The 15,528-nt window shown below is 51.7% G+C and overlaps 1 protein-coding gene and 1 non-coding gene across 4 annotated transcripts in view; both read right to left on the bottom strand.

Annotated features, from left to right (window-relative positions):
• SLIT3 (slit guidance ligand 3) overlaps nt 1-15,528 on the bottom strand; it is a 764,694-nt gene that overhangs the window by 99,478 nt on the left and 649,688 nt on the right. For all 3 annotated transcript variants that reach the window (XM_061393171.1, XM_061393168.1, XM_061393169.1), the window contains exons 15-16: nt 6,059-6,209; nt 4,792-4,866 (exon numbers count right to left, since the gene is read on the bottom strand). In XM_061393171.1, the coding sequence (XP_061249155.1) occupies nt 4,792-4,866; nt 6,059-6,209 (226 nt within the window). The remainder of the gene's footprint in view (nt 1-4,791; nt 4,867-6,058; nt 6,210-15,528) is intronic.
• TRNAW-CCA (transfer RNA tryptophan (anticodon CCA)) lies at nt 7,771-7,843 on the bottom strand. The gene has a single exon. It is a non-coding gene; the product is annotated as a tRNA-Trp (tRNA).

Consider the following 15,528-nt stretch of genomic DNA (forward strand, 5'->3'; position numbering starts at 1 on the left):
AATGATCAAGAAAGCATGTGCCCCAGCTAAGGGGGCAGCCGCTCCTCAACTCAGCTCAACTGGAGCCATTTGGGAACATGGGCTGTTTTGCCAGATCTTCTGGTTTCCCAAAGGATGCTAGAAATCCACATTTATTTTTCTGTGGAAACTCTTGATTTTTAAAAGAGGGTGTGCATATATGCTAAGTCACTTCAGTTGTGTCCAACTCTTTGCTACCCTATGGACAGTAGCCTGCCAAGCTCCTCTGTCCATGTGATTCTCCAGGCAAGAATACTGGAGTGGGTAGCCACGTCCTCCTCCAGGGGATCTTCCCAATCCAGGGATTGAACCCATGTCTCTAGCATCTCCTGCACTGTCAGGCATGATCTTTACCACCAGCACCACCTGGGAAGCCTAGCAATTACTTCTTATTAAAAACACAATCAGCACCACCAAGTCCACCCATGGGGAACTGATTTTGGCTAGAGGGGTGCTAGTTTCAGTCTCTGCTTGAGATGTCCCTTCAGTGTAAGAACTGACCTGAAATTCACCTGAGAGAAGCCATGACCCTGCTCGGAAGGGGAGGTCACTTGAAAAGCTTCTTTGAGTTTCCACAGTCCTCATAACCCTTGTGGGGAACAGCTCACAGCTTTTCTTTGCATCCCTTAGCACAAGTGATCCTTATGAAATCTCATTTTCCCCACAAGATAGGAAAGGACACGGAGGTTCAGAATAGTTTGGAAAGGCACAGCAGAGTCCAAAGTCCTGGCTCTGTGTCGATGCTCCTTTGCCCTCATGCCCTGTCAGGATGCTCCCGTCCAGACCGTAACCTGAGGGCACTGGTCCCACAGACCTTGGAGAAGCCAAGCAGACTCAGTCACAGACACAGCTGGCTGCAGCCACTCTGATTGGGCAGAATTCCAGCTGACCCATCGCCTCATTGGGGTGTAGGGGTGGTGATGGGTCCCAGCAAATGAGGTCTGTTTACTTAAAAAGAGTTGCCATCAGGACTTGCCTGGCGATCCAGTGGCTAAGACTCCACACTCTTAATGCAAGGGGCCTGGGTTTGATTCCTCATCAGGGAACTAGATCCTATATGCTTCAACTAGGAGTTCTCAGGCCTCAACTAAAGATCCTACTATTACTACTACTACTAAGTCGCTTCAGTCGTGTCCGACTCTATGCGACCCCACAGATGGCAGGCAGCCCACCAGGCTCCCCTGTCCCTGGCATTCTCCAGGCAAGAACACTGGAGTGGGTTGCCATTTCCTTCTCCAATGCATGAAAGTGAAAAGTGAAAGTGAAGTTGCTCAGTCGTGTCCAACTCTTCACGACCCCATGGACTGCAGCCCACCAGGCTCCTCTGTCCACGGGATTTTCCAGGCAGGAGTACTGGAGTGGGGTACATCATCTTCTCCAGAAGATCCTACAGGCCTCAACTAAAAGGCCCCACGCGCCACAACTAAGATCCAAAGAAAAGGAAAGAAAATACCCGTCACAAAAGCTTTGTTCAGCAAGACTTCTATGCTATTGGTTGTGAGGGCAATAAATAAATAAAGTAAAATAAGGGTCACCATCAGGTTATATGAAATAAGCGGTTGCAGCTGGTAGTCTTTGGGGCCAGATCTGCCCGACTGGGACATTTGCTTGGTTGGCTGGCACTTACGCGTACATGGATTTAGGCCCACATGCATGCACACACGGGCATTTCCTGCCTTGAGACAGTGCTCGCGTGCATGGATTTAGGCCCACACGCATGCACACACGGGCGTTTACTGCCTTGAGACAGTGCTCGCGTACATGGATTTAGGCCCACACGCATGCACACACGGGCGTTTACTGCCTTGAGACGGTGCTCGCGTGCATGGATTTAGGCCCACACGCATGCACACACGGGCGTTTCCTGCCTTGAGACAGTGCTCGCGTGCATGGATTTAGGCCCACACGCATGCGCACACGGGCGTTTACTGCCTTGAGACAGTGCTCGCGTACATGGATTTAGGCCCACACGCATGCGCACACGGGCATTTCCTGCCTTGAGACAGTGCTCGCGTGCATGGATTTAGGCCCACACGCATGCACACACGGGCATTTCCTGCCTTGAGACAGTGCTCGCGTACATGGATTTAGGCCCACACGCATGCACACACGGGCATTTCCTGCCTTGAGACAGTGCTCGCAATCCCAGCTGACCTGCACTGTCACCACTCTTGGCTCCCGGCTTGATTTGTAAACTTGGACAAGTTTCTTTCTGTGTTTCAGCTTCCTCGTTTGGGAAATGAAGCAATCTCAAAGCTGTTGTGTTTTTCCCATGAGGGGTAAACACATGAATATCACTACAGTTTGGCACAGAGTACAGTGATTGGTAACCGCAATCGGCCATTATTATCATTGTTGCCTTGCACCCACCGCCTTTTCACAGGGGGTCTTAAGTACTCGAGTTTGCAACGCCTGTTTTAACCATGTGCTCCAGGTCACTCAACCCAGATGTCCTCTTTCTGTCTCCCAGCACCTTCTCACCACACTCCCATGGACAGAGGACATGTCTTTCCCCTTATCTTTTACACTTCTTTTTTAAAAATTAGTTTTTATTGGAGTATAGTTGCTTTACAACGTTATGTTCATTTCTGCTGTACAGCAAAGTGAATCAGCTCAACGTATATATATATCCCCTCTTTTTTTGCATTTAGGTCACCACAGAATACTGAGAAGAGTTCTTTGTGCTATACAGCAGGTTCTCATTAGTTAACTATTTTATACATAGCAGCCTTACACTTCTGATCCTCATCATAACTTACAAGGAAACTGGATTTATTTCTATTATGCAAATAAATACATTAAAGTACAGAAAGGCTAAGGGTATTCCTGGAGTGACATAGCAGGGGAGGGGCAGTTGAACTCAGAACAAATGCAGGTCTGCCTGCTCTTCCCCTACACCTGGATTTCTGGCTGTTCTCAGGAAGGGAATATTTGGCAGCCCCAACCCTCCTCCCAGCATGGGAAATGCCAGGATGAGCTGTGTGCCACCTGTCTCCTCTGATGAGAGCTCGGCTCACATGAAGCCACAGTCCCCACCCCTCCCTTTTGCTGCTTGGACACTGAGGCTGTGCCGTGTCTTGTGGTACGTAAACTCTGTTGCAGTATGTGGGATCTAGTTCTGCGAGCAGGGATCGAACCTGGGTCCCCAGTATTGGGAGCACGCAGTCTTAGCCACAAGACGAGCAGGAAGTTTGGGGTTGAATTTGAAAGGACATGTCCTGGCAAGCGATGGGTGATGTCTGTGCTGCGTTCCTGAAGCTAGAGGCGGGCCTGACCACCCGGACAGCCACGGTCCTCCCCAGGACCCGCGTGAGCCCTCCCTCCTCTGCCCCTTCAGCTCCTGTGCTCGCCACTGCTCCCAGTCAGAGGGCGGTCCTGAAGCCACGTGGTGCAACTGCAGGCAGGGAGGGAGGGACAGAGCCTGACCGGCTCTGATGGGACTCAGATGCTGCGCAGGGCAGGCAAAGGCTCTTTCCTTCTTCCTGAAGGGGACTGATGTGATGGGTGGAGAGCAACGTAAAATAAGGGTTACAATTAGTTCTCATTATTCATTGTGCTTCAGTTCTACAAAGTCACTAGGCAACATGAATTAGTGAATGCTAAACCATCGCTTCTAGGGGAAATTGAGGGTTAGGTCCCTGTGAGCCCCTGGTCATGATATTTTTGTTAGTCAATCAATACATAACCTTGCTTGATGCGTGTTTCTGTTTAAAGACATCTTGTTGGATATATATTGTTGATTTGTTTACACTGTACTCACAACCAATAGTACTATAAGTCTCGCCTGAACAAAGCTTATGTAACAAGTATTTTCTCCGTAAAGCACACAGCCCTTCTGGACTATGCTTTAGGTCCATTTTAAACAGTGAAATCACCTACAAAAGCACAAATATGCAAAAAAATGTGGCACGAAATACATTGTGGATTGGACACTTGTTTACAGTCTGGGAGCTGAAACAAGAACTCAGAGCGTGGCCTTGTTCTGTTTCAGCTGAGGGCATGCATGTAGGTGACTCAAATTTTTTGCTGCTCTGTGTTTAGGAAGACCATGAAAACACCTGAGTATGGATTTTGAGATTACAAATAAATGTTAGCAAATACAGGGTCCGTGAATAATGAGGCTATGACCGTATTTCTTTTGTTCCAGAGGCAGACCCAAACTCGGGCTGGGAGATGTGGAGGATGTGGTGCAGGTGGGGAGCAGGGTCAAGGAGAAGGGAATTAGATGGTGAAGGGGTCCCTATCCATGCCGGCACGTCTACTGGGGCACCTGGGGAAGGGAAGGCTGGGGGAGTGCGTCCAGCTGTGTACCAGTGTGATTACAGATGGAGGAGGTGAGGCAGCTGGTGTTTCTGCTCCAATGGGTCACACCCACATGGAGGCCTTTAGAGTCTATCTAAAAGCAGACCTTCCAACTGTCATCTCATAAAAATTACTAAAGCCCATGGGGTTGCAAAGAGTCAGACATGACAGCGACTAACACATGCAGCCTAGGTCCCCTTATCTCACTGCTGGTGCTCAGTAGAGTGCCTCCCACCAGCCCTTGGGCGTAGAGGATGAGTGTGGAGTAGGGGGCAGGGATGAGCAGAGGGGAGAGGGGCTGAGGCTCAGGGCTTGTGGAGAACGCATGCTCTGGCTCTGCGTGGCCCTGTCTCAGTGTCCTGCTTCCTGGGTGTGACAGGGGAAACTGAGATGGGCCAGAGCAGAGGGAGATGAAGGCACCGCTGCCCCGATGCTCTGCTCCAGTCTACCAAGGTCCTGAGGCTGACTTACATTTTCCGCAGGTTGGGCAACTTCTTGAAGATGCCAGTGGCCTCAAGAACAGATATCTCATTGTCGTTTAGTCGCCTGTGTGGAAAGCAAGCGAATGAGGGGGTGAGTGAGCTGTGGAAGGGACACCTCCCCCACTGGCCCCCCGTCCTCCCAGGCCTTCAGCTGAGCTGACGCCCAGACCTCACTCAGCCCAGGTCCATAGCACCGCAGAAACCGTCTGTATGACTCCTTAGCACAGGGCACCCAGCAGTGAGAGGAGGGGTGTGCGAAGGGCGGGAAGGGAGGCCAGGCTCCTCTGAGTGGAGGAGACCCTGTGATAGGGCCTGTGCAACTTGCTGAACACTCAGCACTTGAACAATCAAGGGCCAGAGATTTGCCTTCATTTTGTAGGGATACCAATGGCCACTTAAACTTCCTGGGAGGGCTCCCCAGATTCTTCCAACTCTGCAAGCCACTCAGCGCTTTCCAGACCACGTCCCTCTGCTAAGGGCAGCTCAGGGACTCCACGCTGAATGTTCATACAAACCCAGGGAGAGCAGGAGACAAAGAAAGGCCCTACTGTGATTTGTAAAGTCAAAGAACATAATAACAACAACAACCATTTACACAGGGCTTACTCCATGCGCGCATTCAAGATGAAGCCTGTGCTCGTCTCCTCTCACCTCATCTTTCTCACCCCTGTGGGAGGGAGGTATCATCACCTCCATTTTACAGCTCAGGATCTGGCACTCAGATCTAAGAAGCAACTTGCGCAATCTCAGGAGAACTGGAAAAGGCAGGAGTCAGGCCCAGGTGTGTCAGCCCCCACCGCTGCACCCTCGTCACCCCACGCTGGAATTTTGAGCTCTCTCACTTCTGGGTAAACGCCTCTTTATTAGCAGAGATAGCTGGAGGCTCAGATACACCTGATGGTTCTTGCTGTTTTCTCACTTCAGGTCGTATCCATCTTTCTGGTTATGTTGTAAGCATCCTAAGGGCCAGGAAGGGTGATCTGCCTTATTCATGTGGAAACGGGTGGGCCTGGCAGTGCCTGGCTCCCAGCGAGTGTTCAGAGAATCTTTGTAGAATGAATGAACGGTTTTTATTTGCAAGTAAACAGTCCCCAGTGGAGGCGTGAGGGTCTGCACTCAGATGGGAAGTAGCAGACAGCAAGGAGCACCCGGGTGACTGAGCTGAGGGGGTCGCCTCTAGAAGCCCACCCCTGCCCTGGCTGGCTCAGGGAGATGGGTGTGGGGACGTGCGGGGGTCCTGCCCCCGTAGCACTCACAGGTCGGTGACGTATTCGGGGAGGTGGCTGGGGATGCGGGCCAGCTTCTGGTTGGAGCAGTCCACGATGGTGCCCTCGCAGCGGCACCTGTCCGGGCACACGAGGTCCATGAAGCACTCGCTGCTGAACCTGCTGCGGTAATCCTCCGAGCCTGGGGGGCCAAAGAGGGGCGTCAGCATCACCAGCCCGGGCCGGGGCAGGGCTGTGGGGACGGGGGACATGGATGGGGGTGGGTTGTCCAGGGCCAGAGGCAGCGCTGCCCTCAGGTTATGGGCGCCCGGCCGTGCCTCCCGCCCCTCAGCCTCCAGGCTGCTTGCTTCCCTTTGGTCTTTGTGATTCAACACTTTCAGGTCTAACAGCACAAGCTCTATGAGTTCTTAAGCTTCCGTGGGTCACACAGACCTTTTTCCACGTCGGGAATTTGGTGTACAATTTAGGGGTGTCTTAGTCCGTGACGCCCACCATCTATGGACCCTCTAAATACATTCTGAAGACATTTTGAAGGGGTTTTGATGAAAGCTATACCAAGGATGGGAATGCGGTCAGGGAAGCAGGTAACAGACTCAGCTGTCTTCAGGGACAAAGCAGGGACTGAATGATAAAGGGGCCCAGCACACGGCAATCAATACCACTGACACGCGATTTTATTATTGGGAAGTAATCATGAGAGTCGGGGTACTGGGGAATTGATGCCTGCTGCCCTAATGCTTGGGAATTTGGCTCAGGGTTGCCTGACAATTCTTTAAAAAAAATACTGGTAATGAATTCATACTTAAAACACTGTGAAATCAAGCACAACTCTTGTGAGGGTTAAATGTACCTGCTGCCTTTGAAAGGAAGCTCTGTTTAACTACAGTCAAAAGCCACTTACAATAAGCTAAAAGTAGTTGGAGCTAAGATTAATGTTTGGAATTGAGTTTTTCTTGAGGTTGCACAGCGATGGTAACAGGGCCAGTGATGCACTGTCTTGAGACATGCCCTTAGGAGCTGCTTTAATGATCAGAAATGATCCCCTGGCACCTGGGCGAACCTCTGTAAGACCACAAATCTTGCCTGAGATAAAAGGGAAGTTCTGATTCTCCTATCAGACATGAGCCAGCTGATTGGGGTTGAGTCTCTTATTTTCACCTTCAACATATCATCAGCACAATGACAGGCACAAGAGCTTGGCTCACATTTGTCCAGTGCATAAATGGGGTGTCGGCACATAAACTGTCCACAGTGCTTCAGGGAATGGGAATGTCACTTATTTGGCTAGCTGAGGTGGGCCTTCGCCAACTTACGTATATTAGTAGTAGAATGGGGCACCTGCAGTACAGAGATTTGGGCAGTAGAGGGCGCAGGTTTGCCCAGACTTCGCTACTTAAACCTCAATCTCTCTGCCTGTAAAATGGGAATTATATAGTTGCCCCTATCTCACAGGGGTTGTCATGAAGATTCAAGGAAGATCAAGATGGTGGAGAGCTTCTGGGAAAGGGTCAAAAGGGTCCAGAGTTCTACAGATGTTTGTGATTCTGTTTCTTTTTTCCCCTAGGACGTAGTGGAGCATGTGACATGTCGGAGGCCATTACCATCAGCATGTGAAGTGAAGTCAGTCAGTCGTGTCCGACTCTCTGCGACCCCGTGGACTGTAGCCCACCAGGCTCCCCTGTCCACGGGATTCTCCAGGAAAGAATACTGGAGTGGGTTACCATTTCCTTCTCCAGGGGATCTTCCCGACCCAGGGATCGAACCCTGGGTCTCCTGCATTGGAGGCAGACGCTTTAACCTCTGAGCCACCAGGGAAGCCCAATCAGCATAGCGAGTGATAATAGCTGACACGTATGGAGCATGAATCACGAGCCGGGCACTATTCTGGGCACTTCAAACAGATGACTCCATTAAATCCGTCCCACACTCTGGGACTATTACAACTCCATGTTACAGATGAGGACACTGAGGGCTGCAGGTCATTCAGATGTGGCAGAGAAACAAACCCAGGCAGACTGCCGCCAGGGTCTGTGTGACTAATACCATGCTTACTGCAGATCTGCTTTTGGACAAAACCTTAACCTCAGTCCTGCGAATGGTAATACGGTCAAGTGGAGGTGAACTGAATGGCATTTTCTGCCAGCGGGCTTTGGGGAGACAGGAGGAAGGAAATGTCTCCACTGACTGCTTTATTTTTCACTCCTCAAATTTTCTGCCCATGGTAATGCCTGATTAGGGAGAGACTGGGGAGGGGGGTGGTCTCTGATTCTGAAGGGACATCATCTACCTAAAACAGAAGGTCAAGGCTTGGACCTATTTCCTTTCCCTCTCCGCTCCTTCCCCATCCACCTCCTTCACCCCATTTCATCCCAGGCTTGTATAAGCAAAATTCATGCAGGTATCCCTGGTTATTTGGATGGCTTCCTGGTCCAATGTATTATGCAAATCTCTTGCCCTTGGCTTGCCAGCAGCCATCCCACTGAATAACTCTGACCTGGGCCATTTTCTCCCAGACACATCAGTGTGCTGAGTCTTGGGTAAATCGCATCGTGCAGACCCTGCCGAATGACAGCGCTCTCTTATTCCCTGACAGGGGTTCCCCACAGTCGTAAAGAAGCTTTTCGTGTATTTTTCCTTGAGAGGGTGTCTACAGTGGGATCCTTGCAAATGGAGGAGCCCTGCGTGATCAAAGCCAGAAAGACAGGAGGGAGGACAGTTTGCTCGCCAACACAATGAGCCTGAAGATGTGCACGGCTGGGCCGCGGCCAGGGACAGCCACTGATTAAATGCGTTTTCGTTTTAATCAAGGTGAGAGCATGTGTGGTTAGCGGGAATCGCTCTCTGTAGTATACTTAGACTACAACTGGCCGACCTCTGCAATGGAGCCGCCGACCCATTTTAATGAAATGATTTTGCAATTAGATTCGATAGACTAATATGTTCTTCCCAACATTTTTTCCCCTGCTGTTTTTGTTATTGCCCTGGTTTATAATAACGAGGGGGTCGGAGTGTGATATTTTCTATGAGCGGGAGCCAGAAATGTTAATAACGGTGTACGCCCGAGACCGAAAGGGTGCGTGCCCCAGCCAGGGCCAGCCTGAAATGCCACCTCCATCACTTCATATTTCATTACCCAAATTACCCAGGGTTTCTCAGAGCCATTTGTTATGCCTAATGTTCATAACTACCCAAAAGTATTTTTAACTTTTCTAGAGCTTTAAAAGTCAATTTCAATCTCCATGCATATTCGTCACTGACAGAAATACTTAGTAGGAGAGGAGTAACTTAAATAGGCTGTCATTTCTTCTCTTTGGGAGAGTTCAGAGAGGAGAGATCTCAGAGGATTTGAAGAAGGGCCATAAAACTAGACCCTGGCTGAAACGGGCTCTTGGGGGAACTGACATCAACCGGCATTTCACCAGCTTCTGCCCCCGGAGCCCTCCTCCCCCTTGGCAGGCAGTTCAGAACGACGACACTTGGAACATGAGCACAGAGAAACTCTAAGAGACCAGGGGAGTGGAATGCACAGCAATGTGACTTTATTATGAACCCCTGCCCTGCCGCCACTTCCCAGGAGAGAATGTGTGCCACGCTGGCATGGTTTGGGCCTGGGGCAGGTGAGGAGCCAGAGCTCCCACTCTTTGGACGGACTCGGCTCTGAGGCTGGCGCTGGGCCCAGGGTGGCTGCTGTCACGAACAGTCTGCATTCCGCACCATCCTCTGGGCAATGAGTTTGTTGAACAGAAGTCATGGATGCACCATTATCAGAGGACCAAGGAAAGGCCAACGCACAGAACTATCCTCTTCTAGCTCCCTAAGGTGGGTGGGATGAAAGAAGGAAAGGAGCAGAAAGAGGAACTAGGGGGAGCAGGAGGCTTGCTGGGGCTCTTCGGCTTGAAAGGACAAGCAGAGGTCAGAGGTAATGAATGGAATCAAGAGAACATTGCTAGGCATACAGTTATCCACTCATGGGCAGAGGCTGGGGGACCAGATATCAGTTGCCTGGTCACCAGGAAACACCAACTGTTCACCAGGAACTTGGAGACTGGTTGGGCAGACAGCTGTCCTAGTGAGCTCTGCCCCTCAGAGTCAGACATGAGTCAGCCATCTGCCTGGCAGCAGAGGGAAATGGCCACAGCCTGCAGCTGGGTACTTCCTGGTCATAGTCAGCTGAGGGCCAGGAAAACTCGGCATGCCCCCTCTGTTCAGAGGGAAAGGGAGTTTCTCTGGGCCCGAGGACTTGTTCTGTTTCAAATGGGTCTTGGTATGGTATTCATGCTAGAGAGGAGGAGCCGTGTAAACAGGGGTGTTTGCTCTCTTTCTTGCTCAAGCCTTTTGCGGTTAACAGAAGGAAGCTTGAAAGGGGGTGTTAAAAGATTTTTTCAATATCCTATCAAGTCAAGTCAATGTCTTTTTGATTTTGTAATTCAAGGCAAAGGGCCTTGTCCATAGCTGGGAAGTCTGAGGATTACAGCTGTAAACAGCATTCATGTTGGAATCTGATGACCCTGGGCAAGTGAGTTGACCTCTCTGTGCCTCAATATAAAAAAAAAAAAACTGTTAGTCACTCAGTCGTATCCAACTCATGTGACCCCTGTAGCCTGCCAGGCTCCTCTGTCCATGAGATTCTCCAGGCAAGAATACTGGAGTGGGTAGCCATTCCTTTCTCTAGGGGATACTTATCTGCAAAATGGGATTTATAGGGCTGTTGTGAAGACTGAACAAGGTGATGATGTAAAATAGCTCAGCACTGGGTCTAGTGTAAGCACTCAACCCATAGTAAAGGAATCCAGATTTAAACAGGATTCTCCATGGCTCAGCAATGCTGGGCCCTGGATCTGGGGGGTAACTTGAGAGAGAGAGAAGACAGTAAGAGCCGCACATTGCCACAGGAGCCCAGAGCTCAGCTCCTGGCTCAAGCCAGAGCCGTCTCGCATGTGGGCCAGGATACAGACTGCAGGGTATGAACCAACACCACCATCTTCTGGTTATGCTGGGTCTAGGGTTTATCAAGAAATAAACAGGATGGGAGGCCCCAAGACCCCTCTCTTTATTATCAGAGGCAGGAGGGTCTACATGGTAGTCAACTAGAACCACTGAGCAGCCCAGCACTTTGGTCTCATGTTAACTGTGCTTGACAGCTCAAGGAAAACAGCCTGGACCTTAGGTTGTGAGGGGACCAGGGTCAAAGTCCTCATGAGGAGCGGGGTCAGTTCCAGGAGAAGCCTCAGGCTACACCCAGTGTCTCAGACTCACGGATGTTTCATCATTCTCATGCTCACATTAATTTCTAATGCTCCTGGTAAAGATGGTGGGTGAGGGGTGGGTCACCACCAGTATGACATTCGGGTTAAACCAGCTGAGAAGATGACCTTGGTCTGGGGCTCTTCGATGAAGCAAATGGCATATGCCTTGGGTATACATTTTCCCTTCAAATGGAAGAAGAAAAGCAGTGGTCTCAGACCTAAAGACCTTCCCCTTGGCTGGCACTCGGACTAGACTTAAAGACCTTCCCCTTGGCTGGCACTTGGACTAGACTTGGGGAAGAGCGACTCCCTTGTGACAGAGACATGGAGGCAGATCTGGGCTCGCCCCGCCCCGGTGGGCTTGTGCAGCCCCCCTTTCAGCCCGGATCTGCTAGCTGGAGGGGGAGGGGCACTCTGTGTCCCTCTCTGAGTCCTTCGCGACTGCTCCCCGCCCCTGGACCCCCGCCCATGGTGAGGCTGGCCCGGGAGAGGTGGGTCTGGCGGAGGCGGGTGCGGTGCTCCAGAGCAGAGAAGAGGTGTCCGGCGTGGCGGGCCATGCTGCAGGAGAGCGCGGTGCTTTCCGCGGTGCTTGACAGAACCATGTTCCGTTTCCATCGTTCCACCACATGGTTAGATCAAGCACAAAGGAAAGCCCCGCGGCGACTGGTCAGAGTCAAGGTCAGGAAGCAGCGTCAGAGAGAGGACAGGAGCGCTCAGAGGAAGCAGCGTGGAGCAGCGGAAGGCAGAGCAGGCCCCCACCGAGGGCGATTAGTACCGGGGGCGGGATTCCACAGGAACACGTCCAGAGACCGGGAGCTGCTGCCCTCTCGCCCCGCCCACAGGGGAGACAGGAGGAAGGGAGGAGAACTGACGGGAGGCCACTGGACACTCCTAACTCCGGAGTTTCCGGGCAGGACACATCCTTCCCAAGGGAACTAAGACCGCACACATCTGTGATCACGTCACAGGCCTGAACTGAGACTCTGCACCCCACTCAATCATCTTCTCTGTTCTCTGCTGCCGCGGGCCGCCCCTTGGCCGGGTGCCTCTGTAACCTGTTCCCCTGGCACCTTCAGTAAAGACACAGGCCATGCTTCTCAGTGGTCCGGCAGAGCTGCAATGCTCTTCTTTAGTACAAGTCCCTCTGCCGTCTCCTCAGTATCCTTCAAGGCCCCAGAAGCTCTCTGGCGTACGGACCTTCATCCCAGATCACTCGGGTGTGGCACGGAGACACGGTGTGTGTTCCCAGCAGGGGGAGTCAGGGCCAATCCGGGGCCTTGGGTCTGGGGCTGAGAAACCCACAGTCCAACCATTATGGCAGGGTGCCTCTCTCAGACGGAGAGAAGGAAAGGAAGTGCGAGGTACCAGACTCGAGGGTCCTTCCTGATTTCCTCCTTGACTGTGAATCAGGAAGTGGGTTGGAGAGACCAACAACCAATCGTTTTGTTTGCCATGGCCCAGATGAGGGTGCTCAGCCTTTATACCCTTGTCTGCACTGGATTGGGGGTGGTGTTCATGAACTCCCGCCCAAGCCACAGGGAGGAGAAGCGTGCATCCTGAAGAGACCAGAGTCAGGGCTAGGTGACTGGGACCCTCTGTGTCCTGCCCTCTGACAGGAGGGACAGGGTCACTGTTCCTCCACAGTATGATTGTAGGAAAGATGGCGGCAATATCTTGACAGCGTAGAGGTTATCTGCATTGACTGACTGGTTAGTCCAAGTCACTCTACAGCTCCGCACCTGGTTCCGCCTCTTGCTAAGCCCTCTCTGACTGGCTGGAGTTGGCCACTGTCATTTAGACTCAGCTCTGCTTTTGTCCCTCCCTCTCCCCTCCGCCAGTCAGGCAGAGCTCTGCAAACACTCTGGTCTGAGGATTTCATACTCAAGTTTGATCAGGCCCTCAGTGCCCGAGAAGGGAAAACCCATCCGTTCACGCCCCTGCCCCCAAGCCTTAAAATCTCCTTCTGCTTCTCCTCCCAGACACAGCTGGGAAGCCAGACACCCAGCCTAAGGAGGGCCTCTATGCTTTGCAACAGCAGCCCTCAGATTGGTTTGGTTTGATTCTCTTTGGTTTCCCTCAACAGAAGGAAATGGAGGGACCCAGGAGAAAAGTAATCAAGAATCTTCTCAACATTAGAAGGCCTGGGTTACAGATCTTGTCCTGAGAATGCTGTTATTTGTTTAGTTGCTCAGTCGTGTCTGACTCTTTGCGACCTAATGCACTATAGCCCGCCAGGTTCCTCTGTCCAAGGGATTTCTAAGGCAAGAATACTGGGATGGGTTGCCATTTCCTCCTCCAGGGGATCTTCCTGACCCAGGGATCGAACCCGCATCTCTACACTGGCAGGCAGATTCTCTACCGCTGCGCTATCCTGAGAGTCCTACTCTATAATCTCAGATAAGACTTTCCGCTGCTGGCTTCAGCTCTCTAGCATGGCCTGAATGGCCCCCAGGGGCTCCAAAGCTCTGTGGTGCCCAGAGAAGTGTCCTGCTCTGTGCCATTTCTGCACAGACAAGGACACAGAGGATGCCACTCTGTACTTTTCACCAGGAGTTTCTTGCCCACTGAATCTCCACACACAAAGTGGAGGAGGCAGGTCAGAAGACAGACAGCATTTTCCAACCTCCAAATGCTCCCCTGAGGATGGGCGTGGGGTCTCAGGCAGCCAGACGGTGCCTTCTGAAGACTTAATCTGATGGTCAGATTACCGCAGCAGGCAGCACTCACCTCTAACCCGATCTTGCTGCCTAGGGCATCGGATGTGGCTGATGGAGGCAGACACAGGGCAGCTGGGAAGCCAGACGGCCCAGCCTAAGGAGGGGCTTTATGCATTGCAATAGCAGCCCTCAAATTGGCTCCTAATTACATCAGCTGTTTTTGCAATGGGGGTGCTTTTAGGGGAAAGTAAAATGCAGACTTGTTATCTGTCAAATTCAGTACATATCACCTGCCCCTCCCTTCTTTCTTCTTGAGCTTCCAGGCAACAGAGCTTCAGAGCCACGGCTGCTGCGTCCCTCAAGGCTGAGCATGTCTGGGTCCCAGTGTCTCTCAAAGCCAAGGCCTTCGGAGTTCACCAGGACTTAGCTTTCTCAGCCTCTCTTGTCTGTAGCTGACAGGATTACCACTGCTCTTTCTCTACCTTTATAGGAATCATCTTTCTGCTTAGTATTGATGAACAAAAATATTTTAGACAAGGTGAGTCAAAAAACCCTGTCCCTTTCTCCTATTTCTTTTTTTTAATTAAAAATCTTTTTTTCAGTAGTTGTGGCTCCTGGGCTTTAGAGCGCAGGCTCAGGAGTCATGGCTCCCAGGCTCAGTTTCTCCGAGACACATGGGATCTTCCTGGATCAGGGATAGAACCCATGTCTTCCGCATCAGCAGGTAGATTCTTACCCCTGAGCCACCAGGGAAGCCCTCCCTAATTGTTCCTTTTCAAAAGTCCCGATCATTCCTACCCCACATAGGAAAAGAAGCCAGGGTTCCTCACAGCGGTCCCCAAGCTTTTTGGCACCGGGGACTGGTTTCATGGAAGACAGTTTTCCCACTGACTGGGACAGGGTGGATGATTCCAGGATGATTCAAGGGCATCACATGTATTGTGCACTTTATTTCTAATCTAATGCTGCTGCTGGTCTGACAGGAGGTACAGGTCTGCGACCTGGAAGTTGGGGACCCCTGTGTCCAGTGTGAACGCAGGTAGCTGGTGGCAGAGCTAGAGTTAGAACTAAGCTCTACTGTTTCTAGGTCTGCTGGCTGATTACTCTTTCTCCTAATTAGTTCTGTCTGTACCTCATCCCCAGTCCCAGCCTACAGTCATTCTGAGCCAATGGCTGACCCCTGGGCTGGTTCCACCCTGCTCTATGCCCAGGGTCTTGGGGTCAATCAGGATGTTGAGATCAGGATCGGACCCCCGTGAGACTGAGGGATTGGGGTGGGTAGACCGCACCCTGCCTCCTTGGCATCTTATCACCCCTCTTCTTGGGCACAACTGCTTGTCAGAGCTAATTAGCTCAGTCCTGGCCAGACATGGGTAGGAACAGAGTGGGTGGGAGGGATGAGGGGTGTAAGTCATGAGGAAGGGGCCTGGGGAAAAGATGGATGTGCCTCAGGGCGCAGAGACAGAGAGCACACTCCCCCCAACTCGCTGAGGGCCCCAAGGAGGGACCTAAGGAAGGAGTTCAGGGCCTGGGGCTGGGGCCACAGGCTGGGGGAGGTAGTCACCGCAGCAGTGGGGCCTCCTTCCCAAAGGCCCTG

Source organism: Bos javanicus, chromosome 20 (genome assembly GCF_032452875.1).
Source record: "Bos javanicus breed banteng chromosome 20, ARS-OSU_banteng_1.0, whole genome shotgun sequence".
Taxonomy (NCBI): domain Eukaryota; kingdom Metazoa; phylum Chordata; class Mammalia; order Artiodactyla; family Bovidae; genus Bos; species Bos javanicus.